The sequence below is a fragment of the Apteryx rowi genome, unplaced genomic scaffold (assembly GCF_003343035.1).
Source record: "Apteryx rowi isolate R43461 unplaced genomic scaffold, aptRow1 scaffold_478, whole genome shotgun sequence".
In the NCBI taxonomy this organism is placed as follows: domain Eukaryota; kingdom Metazoa; phylum Chordata; class Aves; order Apterygiformes; family Apterygidae; genus Apteryx; species Apteryx rowi.
The window spans coordinates 199458-211837 of record NW_020450736.1 but is presented as its reverse complement, the minus strand read 5'-3'; the positions used below and the strand labels follow the sequence as shown (position 1 = coordinate 211837).

Here is a 12380-nt window from a genome sequence, read left to right as displayed (position 1 = left end):
GGAGCCGCATGGACCAGGCGCTGCTGCTCGTCCACAACGCGCTGCCCGCCGAGGGCCTGCGGCTCTCTGCCGCCTCCGCCGCCTGCCACCAGGTCAGCGGCCCCGCTGCCTTTTTCCCTTTCTTACCCGCTCCTGCCTGCGGAAGGCTTCCCTTTTTGTTGTTTGTGTTGCTTGCTAAGCAGGATCTTCCTTTCCTTTTAAATCACGAGGCGGCAGCCCACTGTGTGTGGTGCAGTCGGCTCCCGTTCTGTTTCCAGGCCCTCACTTGGTTCTCTTCTTTCGTAGTGTTCCTATCAGGTTCTGGCCTTCATCCCGGCGAGCAACGGGAGCTTGAGAAAACCGAGCACGGTGACCGTGGCCGTGGATACCCAGCATCCGCTCACCCTGCTGCTCGATGGCTTTTCAGAAGACAGAGAGCTCTGCAAGTACGTGGCTCATCCCTGGGTAACACTAGGATAGCTGCCTACTGTATCTATTTTTTTTCCCTCCATCTGTGCACCTGGGATTTAGGTGCTCATCACCCCCTTTTTCCTGACTGTTTAGGCCTAGAAGTCAGCCTTCCCCACACTGCTGTAACTGTGGCTTACATTATAATCGCGCTGAAAGGTTCTAGGTGCAAGCAGGAGCCAAAATGGTACGTATTGTGCCAGCATGCATGCGTGCCTAGTTTCTCTTGCAGAGAGGCTGCAGTTCAAGCAGGCGGGTGATGCAGGAGAGAGTGCGGGCAAACAGCATGCATGCTGGGCTTGGGGAGGGTAAGCCTGGCAAAGGTGGGACCAGGTAGCTCCTTGCTACGTCAGTCTTTTAGGGAAAGTTTTCAGTTTGCCTTTCCTACAAGCATTCAGACTCAGAGTCCCCAAATGCTGCTGTGGTACCTGCGCATAGCAGTGATAGCTCAGCAAGTTTCATTTCCTTTATCCTTTGCAGGATTCATTATCATTTTGGAGAATCTGGCAATTATTCCCTTGAGGTAAAGACCCTAAGTAGAAGCACCCAAACTGTTTCTTGTGACCTAATCATCAATGAAGACCCTATCAACAGCTACCTCCGTATGTAATGCTCTGTCTTCCCCTTTCGTTCTACAATTTGCATGTCTCCCAGCAAAACTGACTTAATAAAAGCCCTTGCAGCCAGTTTGCTGTGCTGAAGATTTGTTGTGAGCCTGCTTCTCTCTCAGCTTGTTACCTCCTTATGTTTCACACCCCTGCCCTGAGGCTCTGACCAGGTTCAGGACTCTCACATGAGACACTGTACAGCGCAGCTTCTTTGGAGCAGGGATTAGTTCAGAAAAATCAGTGGATATGTGTCTGGAAGGAGACATTTTAGTAGCTAGCTCCTGTTGCCCTGCATGTATATGTATGTACACAGGACCCTTCCTCTTCTTCCCTCTGTCCCACTTCTCCCACAAAATGGAAACAATTCATGCAGTGTTTGGATTTTTTTTTAATTTTAAACCTGTTCTCTTGCTTTTTTGTTAGCCTGCTTTCTAGGGCTGTTTCAAATGATCATCAACGTCTTGTCCATTCTTTTTCTTTTTATTAGCCTGTTCTCCAGTCCTTCCAATTCTCTGACTGTAGAGAAAAATCCTCCATGCTTGCCAGCTTGGTGTATTATCCTCTCCCGTGTCCTCTTTGCATTGAGGCCGTTTCTAAATCTCTCTAGTTTCTTCTTCAGAATGTATGGCCCATCAGCTCTTTCTTCACCATTGCCTTGTGGTGCCATGCAGTTTATTTTGCCTTGCTAATGCTGAGCTCTGCAGTCACTGAGCTGCACTTCAAAACTAGCCTATTTTTGTTTTCTTTTCTTTTCTCTGGGACTCAGGTTGTGGACATGTATTGTGTGGAGAAGGTGGTGTGATGAATGGTGGGTTGGGTTGGTTCTTGTGTTCGTATCCCACACGGCCAGACCCAGGCCGCTGAATAGCTTTGTTAAATCAGATACAGAGTTGTCGTCTTCTCTCTATCATGTAGCTATTCTGTTTGCATTCCTGGTTTACATGGGGATCCTTGCTATCGTGATTGTTGGACGCCTTCTCATGAAGTAAGTGAGCAGTATTGTAACACCTGAAATGGGCACACATGAAACGGGGCAGCTATTTAAAAGCACTTCTCGTAGTGTGGTAGTGCTTCAGAGTCCCACTGGAGCCCTGCTTGGAGGTCAGCTCCCGTTATCAGGTCGCTATGCACAGGTTAAGCTGTGGTAGCTGTCCACGTGAGAATAAAAGCAGAGTGATGCAATTTCTATTGAGGGGTATTTTACAGCCACGTAAGCTCGTGCATAGAGCACTTATTGCAGAGCTGCTGACATCCGCTGTAAGCTCACAGCCCTGCCTCACCCTGCCATGACGTGTTCATGGACCTAGCCCTGAATCAGCGATAGAAGTCAGTGGGACTTAAAGCATATTTATCATATGCTTCCATCCTGTGTGCTGAATAAGGTGAGTTATCCTTGCCTATAAACAACACGAGAATAAAGCTCCCAAACTTGAGCTTGTGATGTAGGGCAGTGTAGTGACAGAACTGGACTTAACTGAGGTTGCAGGTACCGTATTGTGTATATGACCTGGGAAAACAGAAATAGGGGCTGTCTCAGCTTTTGATTTATACTGCTAAATAGTTGATATGAAGATGAAATTGGCTATAAGGTACTTTTTTTAACTGTTACTAATTTTCAGAATTGATCCGGTCAGGAATTGGGTTTGCAAGAAACTGAATCCTAGAGAAACTGATCGTCTGATTAATTCCGTGAGTGACCACAGTATCCTAAATTTGCAGTCTGTAATGTTTCCACCTCAGAGTGAGTCACACTACCCTGGCATTTTAGAGCTCATTAATTACTGGTCTTGCGTGTGTTCCCCTTGGCAAATCTTTACTGAAGTCCAACAGGCAATATTTTGTCAATGGAGAGTGCTAGACTGGGTTTCCATGCAAGTTTAATGGATTCTCAGCAGAGCTCTTGCAAGTCTTGAACATCCATCTTTCTGCCCTGTTTAGTTCCATTGAAGGAAACATCTCACTGAAAATATTGTCCACTTCTGATACAAGCGGTGTAAGGGAAGGGAGGTAACACTGGCTTTCGTGTCTGCTTGCAGCACAATAGGAATTTTACTGGGATCTGCACTTGAGTCAAGATTTCTCTAGCAGCCCTAGAACTGGCATTTCTATGTGCCATGTTTTGTACTGGAATATAGCAAGGTCATCACCATCTGGGCTTCACATTTAGGAGGTCAGAATCTGACTGGATTCAAAAGAGCTGGGAACAGAGCTCCTCAGTGGTGTTTGTAGGTATTTTACAGCAGTATCTGCTTCTTTATGCTGTCACTGGAGGTGATCGGAGTGATTTAGGGAACTAGCCAAGGAAGAAGCCACTCCTATTTTTGAAAGGAGTTTCCTCCTTTTTCTTGCTGCTTTTTAATCGGTCTCTCTGTGATGTCAGACAAGTGCCGATGGGATGGGATGGGACCGATCCTTTTTATGAGAGTCAGCAGCTGGGTCTGCTCAGCTCTGTCATAAAGCAGCACTCTGAGTGACGACAAGTATGTGGCTGATTTGCATCGAACGCAGCTCTCCTGAGCGTAGGCTCACAGAATTGGCTCACAGGCACAGGCTCTTTACACTGGACGGTTGTTTCCACCCTGGCCAAAGGCAGAGTGTGAAACATCTGCATTTTTCTGACATGAAAGTTAATTGCAACATAGTGGAGCCATGAAGGAGTGAGAAATAGCAAGTAGGAAAGCAAAAGGAAGAGGAAAGTGGAGAGAACAGACACAAACCCAGTACTCGAAGGCCTGCAGGAACCTAAGCCTTAGTTTGCTGACTTCTGTTCCCTAGGCAGTTGGTGCAGCTTCTGACTTCCCCTTCGTGTGTCTGGTTTGTTCCCTAAGGAGCTTGGGTCCCCGAACAGAGCGGACTCCCTTAGCAGCGATCCCTCCCAGCATTTGTGGAGTGCCATCTCTCGGCAGCGTCTGCGTTCCCTGGACACGTTCCGAGGGTGAGCAGAGACTTTCCCCAAGAGCTGCATTTCCAAGGGGAATTGGATTTTGCAAAGGTGGTTTGACAGTATATAGGTTTATGTATATGATGGACAGTTCAAGGGGGTCTGTTTTAGTAGGAAGATAATCATGATTTTAATTCCTGGATTTTGTGAAACATTTTGAAGTTGAGCTCATCTGAGGAAACATTAAAGTTGCAGTGGAGGGTGGGAAGGAACAGCCTCCACTCAGTGTGAACATGCTATGGAGCTTACTCCAAGTAAGCTTACTTCTTACTCCAAAGGAGCTTTGGTTCACCGCTACCCATGATCTTTGCAGTGCTGCCTCCCAGGAAGCAAAGCTGGAAGCCTTGGACATAATCTTGCTTTAAAAATAAAATAAACCAGATTTACAGTTAGAAATGTTTTAATAGGGTAAACATGAACTCTGTGCTCATACATACGTATTTCATTGATATGCGGTACTTTCTGTATGTGTTTGTTGTTGTCTTTTTAGGCTCTCTCTTATAATTATGGTGTTCGTTAACTATGGAGGAGGAAAATACTGGTTCTTCAAACATGAGAGTTGGAATGGTAAAGTACAGCTGAGACAGTTATTCAGTAGCAATATCTAGATATGGTTAGAACTGCAACTGGTACAAAAAGCTGTGGCTCTGCTGAAGACCAGGAGGCTGTGCCAGTTTGCATCAGCAGAGTGTCTGGCCCATCGGCTAATAGGAGAAGCACTATCAAGTCCTTCTTATCACACAGTCATGGGATGGTTTCAAATCATAAACTGTGTATAACCTTTTTGTTTGTGACATATTTTCATATCTTTAACTTTCCTGTGTTGTATAATGACCATAGCAGGGTCTAGTACCATGGTCAAGCCATGGTGCTTGATACTGTGCAAACATAATAGCCTTGGTTGGCAAGCCAGTGTTGAAGGGATAGAACACCGTGTTGCCCTAGTGGAGAACAGCAAGGATCCCATCCCTGAAATCCTTGCCGAGACACAGCTGTCAGTTCTGACCCTATTTTTGAAGAATAGGAAAGCAGTGAAGCAAGATAATTAGCTGTTTATAAGTTCTGCTTATGATGTGTTTTAGATTTTGGGCTATCAGATATCTGCAAGCAGCCTGCAATTCCTCTGGAAACTCAACAGTAACATTGTTAACATTTAGGGGAGTTTTGAGTCAAATAACCTATTCTTTCTTATTTCTTTGTAGGATTAACAGTGGCAGATCTGGTTTTTCCGTGGTAGGTCTTCCTGAAGAATAGTTCTTGTGCTGAGTGATGGTTGTGCTAAGGGTTACAAGGGGAACACCGCATGCAGCTGGCATCCATGGGGCAAGGGATTTGGAGGAGTGATTTGTGTTAAATGTTTAATGGGAATTACTCCTTCTAGATGACAGCATGGTCCTTATGAACTAGTAGAAGAGCAGAGTGCTTCCGGCTGCTCTGTATCCTTCTTTCTCCCCACACACAAAGGCCGTGAGAGCCCCAGAACTGTGAGAGAGGGCCACACTTCCAACAGAAGTGCAATATTCCTGTGGAGCTCACTGCCGAACTGTTTTATTAAAAACAGTTAATCTGGCAAGTTTCAAAGCTGGGCTGGTGATGTATATGGATAATAAGAGTATCTAGAGTTAAAACACCCAAGGGATTTTTGGATGAGCTAATCTCTTTATAACTAGGGAGAATGGTTCTATGGGGCAGCAGCTATCATATCTGCCTCCACCATGCTTCTCTGAAGTGTGCACTGGTTCTGGTTACTTCTGGAGATGGGAGTTGGACTGAGATGGACTGTGAGCCTAATCTAGTCGAGCAGCTCTGTATTCCAGATATAGAGGAGGAGCAGGTCAGATCTGAATTTGAATCACAGCTTTGCAGCTTGTACTTTACTCCTCTGAAGATGATAACTTAATTCTGAGCAGTGTTTTTTTTTTTTTTGTAGCATATATATTGCTGCAAAAAGATGAAAATGCAGTTACTTTTCTGAACTTTCTTTCTCCAACTGAGCAGTGAAGGATGTGGAAGGGGCCTTATGATGCATGCTTATCTGGGAATTCCTAGCAATCAGAGGAAATAAGTTGTCTGATTTGACTCAGTGCACCTAGATTTCTGTTGAGCCAATTTAGGATACTTTGTTACACAGCATTATTGTTTGCTGTCTTGCACGTGTGTGGTGAGATGTCAGACAAGACATCTGTGAGCTCCATTTCTGAACTGCTCTCTTCTCTAGGTTTGTGTTCATCATGGGGACATCAGTATCGCTGTCCCTGAGCTCCATGCTGAGATGGGGAAGTTCCAAGAAGAAGGTGCTTGGGAAGATCCTCTGGAGGAGTTTTCTGCTAATCCTGCTGGGAATCATAGTCGTGAATCCCAATTACTGCCTTGGACCACGTGAGTGGCACTTGCTCTCTTCTTTGTGTTTCTCCAATTATTGCTTCTGCCACCTGGGCTGTGCTTATGAGAGAAGGTAGTGTCAGTGCTGCCGTACTGATCATTTAGAAGGGTACAGTCTGATGGTATCCTGTAGGGTGCTGGTAATGACAAGCTGCTCAGTTTTGCGCTGCTGAATTTCCCATAGGTGCATCAGATGTGAATGTCAGAGGCGGCTGATGAGCTAACACAAGGCCAGTTTGCTTCTCTATTAGGTTTTAATAAACTTTGAACTGAAGCAGTACTTATAAAAGGCATCCCATCTGTATGAGACTGACCGCACAACTCTTTCTGTCTGACCACTCTGCCAGCTACTGTATGTCCTCATAGTGGTGGCTTTCCCAGGATTATGATTTTTGGAAAGTGGGGTGGCAGAGTGGGGTTGTCTCACATACTTGTAGGTACGTTAGGTCTTAGCTCCCTCTGAAGAAGTGTAGCTTTCATATTTACAGAGGTGCCCATGTTTGCTCCTCTTTCTCATTGAGTGCATTTTGCAGTGTCCTGGGATAATCTGCGCATTCCTGGGGTGCTCCAGAGACTGGGATTTGCATACCTTGTGGTTGCTGCTCTCGAACTCCTATTTACAGGAGCTGGTGCTGAGAGTGTGACGGTGAGTTATGTGGGGAGATGGCAAGTGATACTGGAGTATAACTCTAGCGCTTTTGCTGCTGTTTGGTACAAAGAGCACATGAGAAACAACAAGAAAACATGTGTCATCTTCCCTGAGGTGTCGTGCGGTGTGACCTCATGTCTGGTGATATGCCAGTGTAATTTTGTGTCCCGTGCAGCTGTCACACCACTGCAGAGGGCATCCCACGTAATTGGCCCATCTGCCAGATCACAGACCAGGCTGGGCTGCAATTGACCTTTTTCAAGGATTATAAAAACGCCAGAGAATGTGCACCCTTCTGTGTCCCAGTCAGCATCTTATTGCCTCTAGCTTTGCTGTATTTGAAAATTTAACTGATCCATTCTGACCATGCTCAGAAGTAGGCATTCTCAGGCACTTTTGATTTTTTTTTTTTTTTTTCCTTTCAAGGGTTCCCAGGGACAGGCTAAGTCCAGGGACAGGACTGTGCCAAGTCCTGTGGCCTCTGTTTTGCCTGGTTAAATTTGGCAGCAGCTTTTCACAGCAGGGGAAAGTAATATTGCTTTTTGGCCTTTCTGGAGTCTGTTTTCCCAAAAGGCTTTTGTTCTACTCATGAATCAAAATTCCTTTTGACATTTTCCAAGCTCAAAAACATTGTGGGCTTTTGTTTTGTTTTTCCCCTAAGTAACTGAGTGTCTGGAAATTGTTTCTTAAGATGAAAGGTCCAGTGTAGAATCCAATGTTGTGATGCCAACAGCTCCCTCCTCTATCTGGGGAACAGCCTGTCAGGAAATACAGGATGTCCCTCAGGGCATGGTCTTTACTTGCCAGCTAATACTTTCCTCCTCCCTCTGTCTCATGCAGGAGATGCCATGTCCTGCTCTGCAGGATATTCTCCCCTACTGGCCACAATGGATTTTCATTTTGACATTAGAAGTGATTTGGCTCTGCCTGACCTTTTTGTTACCAGTGCCAGGTTGCCCCAGGTAAGACATTGTGCTCAGAGTGCTTTCTATGGGGCATCAGTTTATTTTTTCCTACTGAGTAGAAAATATGTTTCAGCATCTGCAGCTCTTAGTCTTAGGGAAGGACCCCAGCAGAGTCAAGGGAAGCATTTATCACATGAAAAACCTTTCTTTACTTTGGTACAAAATAGCTGGGGTTAGACAGGTGACATTCTTTCTAGCTAAAGAGGAGGCTTAAATTCTCCTTGAGGTCTGTGTTTGCAATATATGATTATCTCCGTATCATAGCAGCCTCTGTCTTTGCTCCCATGTGGGTGAGCACCTGCAGAGCAGGCAGAGCAGCTGGCTGGGTAGCCAGGGCTGAACTGGAGTGATTTAGGCTCCTGGTATTGCCTGTCCCCTCATTATCCATCATTATCAAAACAGGGAGTTCACTAGCCAGCTGTCACGTAGGGCCTGTATTACACTGTGTACCACTGGCCAGGAAACATGTCTAGCATTTCTGGGCCAGTGGGCCACCTACGCTTCAGGTGGAGTGTAGCAATGCTTAGTGCTATAACCTGTTTGTTTCTCTCCTAGGGGCTATCTTGGTCCTGGGGGCATTGGCGATTTTGGAAAGTATCCTAACTGCACTGGAGGAGCAGCTGGTTACATTGATCGTTTGCTTCTTGGAGAAAAGCATATATATCAACATCCCTCGTCAAGTGTAAATAGCTTTTGGTTTGTAGTATGAAGCTGCAGGCTAGCACTGAACACAGCTGTCAGCAGGGGCTTGGGAATGGCACATGGACTGCAGAAGGGGATGGAAAAGAAAGGAGACTGCTTGCTTGCATATACTATAATAACTCTTCTCTCTCTAAGGTGCTGTACCAAACAAAAATGCCATATGATCCTGAAGGCATCCTGGGAACCATAAATACCATTTTTATGGCATTTCTGGGACTGCAGGTACCTCTTTTCTTGTTCTTGGCTGTGTGTTGTAATGAGGAGATTTGAAGGTACCTTGGAGGTGGGGAGGCAGCTTGTTCTTTTTTTTTTCCTTTTTTTTTTTTTGTATTTATGGCAGCAGACACACCAGATCTAACAAAACATTTTCAAGAGCAATGCCTTCAGGCCAACTCAGCCTGAAGTGAGCATCAGAGAACTGGAATCTAACCTGGCAGTAATTTGAGTTAGATACTTTCAAACCTTCCTCTCAATTTCTGTAAGGGTTGGATACAAGCTCTCAAAACGGCCACCTGGAAACTTTCTTTGCTTGTTGTGAGATTGGGTTGATGCTGGGAGCAGCCTGGCTGTGCATTTCTGAAAATAGGGCTAGGAGATGCAGAGATTTCACAGCCTAATTTTAAACATACGGTTTTGAAGGTCTCAACCGTAGATGTTCCTCATAGCTGATTTTCAGCTTGACACACAGTGCTGGCTGTCTCGCACCAGCGCTATGGCTGTGCTCACCTTCCCAAGCAGGCCAGGGCGCTACGTGGTGCTGTGGTGAAGTTGTTTGGGTTGGTTCGACAGTCGACGCTGCATTGTACTTCATGCAATCCCTACCAAGGAATAGGAGATGGAGCTTCAGTGGCTTCATGTGAAAAATAACAAAGTTGCTTGTCCCATTCCTCAGTATTAATGTAGTAGGGAAGGGAGACTAGATGTACTTCTCTTGCTAAGTGGGTTGCATTTTTATGTTTTTTCCATCCGTGGCCATTCTCTGAGAAGAGTTCCCATTTTGAATATTCCAGCTGCTTAGTTAATTCATATAAACCCTATTGGTATTCTCTATCATAACACAGGTAGCCAGTGGAAAATATATCTGGCCTGGTATGTAAATGAGGTTACATTTCTGGATAATAATTGATTTTCATATTCTTTTTATATTAGGCGGGAAAAATTATTTTGTTGTACAAAGACCAGCACAAACAAATTATGAGTCGATTCTTTATATGGAGCATAGTAATGGTAAGTCAGATACTTACTTTGCTTTGTGTAGTTTTATTAGGCAACTTTTTAACAGGCCTGTTTTTTTTAATGCAACACAAAATTTCTATTTCTGAAACATGTTGCTGTCATTACATAAACTTTAACAACTTATTATTTCAGGGAATTATTTCTGCTGCCTTGACAAAATGTTCTAAAGATGAAGGGATTATTCCTGTAAACAAGAACTTATGGTAAGCAAAGAGATAAAGCTTTTAGTATGATTTTTATTAAGTACTATTTTATCTAGGAGACTGTCTTTTCCTTTCTTATAGTCTGTCTGTATGTCACACTGCTCTAAATAACCTTTTAAATTTCTACTAAAAATGCGTGTAGGTCAATATCGTATGTGACAACCATGAGCTGCTTTGCCTTCATCCTCTTACTGCTGATATATTACCTGGTGGATGTCAAGAGACTGTGGTCAGGTGCTCCATTTTTCTACCCAGGTCAGTAAAATCAAGACAGAAAACCTACTACTTCCAATTCTTTCTGAATTGATACTATCCTATTATGTTTTCTGTACTTCCCTTGACTTTAAGAGATAGAATTTAGAATGAGGTGCCCCGAAGGGAATGGGAAGATGGGTGGGGTGATGACAATGGTATCTTTATTTCCTACCAGAAATCGCGGAGCTTTGAAGGGCAATGAGCATTTGTTTGTAACTGCAATAGATCTGGCCAAATAGGTCGGCACTCAGCTGCTTTGAAGACAAATTATTTAACTGTGATAGTTCTTGTCAGTAAAATTGTAGGAGTACTGGTTTGGTTGTATTTTGAATTTAGCGTCTTGATTATCCATATTCCTTTTTTATAAATGTTTGGAGAGGGCAAAAACCCCTCAGACTGTATATAAAAGTAGCATGCATAGCATCTTTGGGGCAAGTAAGATTAATGATCAAAAGTTAGTAGTACTGGAAGTCAGGATAGGAGGAGGGTGGTGGGAAAGTGATTAGCTGTTGCTAATTTGTGTTGTCATTGCCACTCCATTTCACAAGCCTGGCATGCCTCTGCCCACTTACTGTGAAGCAAGCTTATACCTGTTCTTTCTGATGGTATGACCTGTGCTTACTTTCAGGAATGAACTCAATCCTGGTCTACATTGGACATGAAGTATTTGAAAACTATTTCCCTTTTAAGTGGAAGATGCAAGACAGTCAATCCCATGCAGAGCACCTGACTCAAAACCTTACTGCAACAACTCTTTGGGTCATAATATCATATGTACTCTACAAGAGAAGGATATTCTGGAAAATCTAATGCAGGTGGTCAAGGTGTAATGGGCAAAGATTCTGATGGGGAAAGCATGTAAGGCAGATTAGCCTGAAATTTTGCCACTTCTGCTAGGCTATATTACTAACAAGGGATCCTAGTTCAAATTCACAGTTCCATGGAAGTTGTCTTCACATGTTTCATGTGACCTAAGGGACTGTATTTTCCTATTTGGCAAAAAGTTACTAACCTGCTGCAGTTGTTCCGTCTATTTCTGTTTCCTGCATTTTGAATATATTTTACTGATCTCTCTTTTGTATAGATAAACTGAATATAATGCAACAGTTGGGCAGTTAAGACAGCCTGACAGTGCTCACAAAGGGAACTACAAGGGATCTGAGGTGGTGATTGCAAGTGATTATCCAAACAGGACTGTGGTAGCAGTTGTTGCATCTGACAAGGCCCCAACTCACATGGTCTGGGGTTTGTAAAAGCTCATGGCATTTGCAGCATGGCACCACTCTGGCTACTGGCACGCATTTAACTTTGCTTTTCGACTCAGGAGCACTGGCTGTGTCCTCAGCCCTGCACTTGCACACTTTAGGTGCAGTGACTGGGAAAGCTCATGGTTACCTGTGTGCTACAGCATGCTATGGAGAGAAATGACCCAGCTGGTATTTCTTTGCTGTCCTGTTGCTAGGTCTTGGATCAAAGCTCTGGGTTTAGGGTCCTGCTGAAACCTGTTGCCAAAGATCTCTTCTAATGGGTTATTAATTGGCATGTAACTGCTACCTTGGTGGGTTTAGCAGCCTGTGTGTGAATGTTGTGGGCCTTTGTGTTACATACCTCTAGCATAGATGAGGTCTTAGTTTCGTGCACTCTAAGAGTGCAGAAAAAACATTTTCTGTTTTTATATAATTGCTTTGTTACTACCAAAGTTCAAAGCAGTCCTCTTTATAAATTGGATTTTTGTAAGGGCCCTGAATCTAAAACCCAGCAATATGAAGATACTTGGAGGAAGTTAACAGRCAGAATTCAGCCAAAAAGGAAGAAAGAAATAATGGGCTGAGTAAGTTCAACATAAGAAAAAAAAAAAGTAAAAATATGATATTCCTGGAAACTCAAGAAATTCAGCCGTGCTGTGATTTCCAAACTAGCGCTAATAAAAAGCCTGAAAGACTCTACTATGTTCTTTGTGTATAAAGATTAAAAAAATATATTAAGACACAC

The 12380-nt window shown here is 44.0% G+C and overlaps 2 protein-coding genes across 5 annotated transcripts in view; one reads left to right on the top strand and one right to left on the bottom strand.

The window, feature by feature from the left end:
• Positions 1-252, bottom strand: part of POMK (protein-O-mannose kinase) — a 2589-nt gene extending 2337 nt beyond the window's left edge. For both annotated transcript variants that reach the window (XM_026078294.1, XM_026078297.1), the window contains exon 1: positions 127-252. The gene's annotated coding sequence lies outside the window, so the exon portion shown is untranslated. The remainder of the gene's footprint in view (positions 1-126) is intronic.
• Positions 7-12334, top strand: HGSNAT (heparan-alpha-glucosaminide N-acetyltransferase). 3 transcript variants are annotated; one of them, XM_026078290.1, is made up of 17 exons: positions 7-92; positions 286-425; positions 928-1049; positions 1971-2040; positions 2675-2744; positions 3884-3990; positions 4487-4563; positions 5199-5229; positions 6215-6375; positions 6912-7024; positions 7868-7989; positions 8548-8674; positions 8830-8916; positions 9844-9921; positions 10063-10133; positions 10276-10388; positions 11017-12334. In XM_026078290.1, exons 1-17 carry the CDS (start codon positions 9-11, stop codon positions 11196-11198), a joined length of 1755 nt encoding a protein of 584 aa, XP_025934075.1. In that variant the 5' UTR covers positions 7-8; the 3' UTR covers positions 11199-12334. The 3 variants fall into 3 exon arrangements, with proteins under 3 accessions (XP_025934075.1, XP_025934077.1, XP_025934076.1); XM_026078291.1 differs by lacking the exon at positions 7-92 and adding an exon at positions 544-634 and having other exon boundaries at positions 303-425; XM_026078292.1 differs by lacking the exons at positions 928-1049; positions 1971-2040; positions 2675-2744; ... (1 more) ...; positions 4487-4563; positions 5199-5229.
• Positions 12335-12380: the final 46 nt, after the last annotated feature.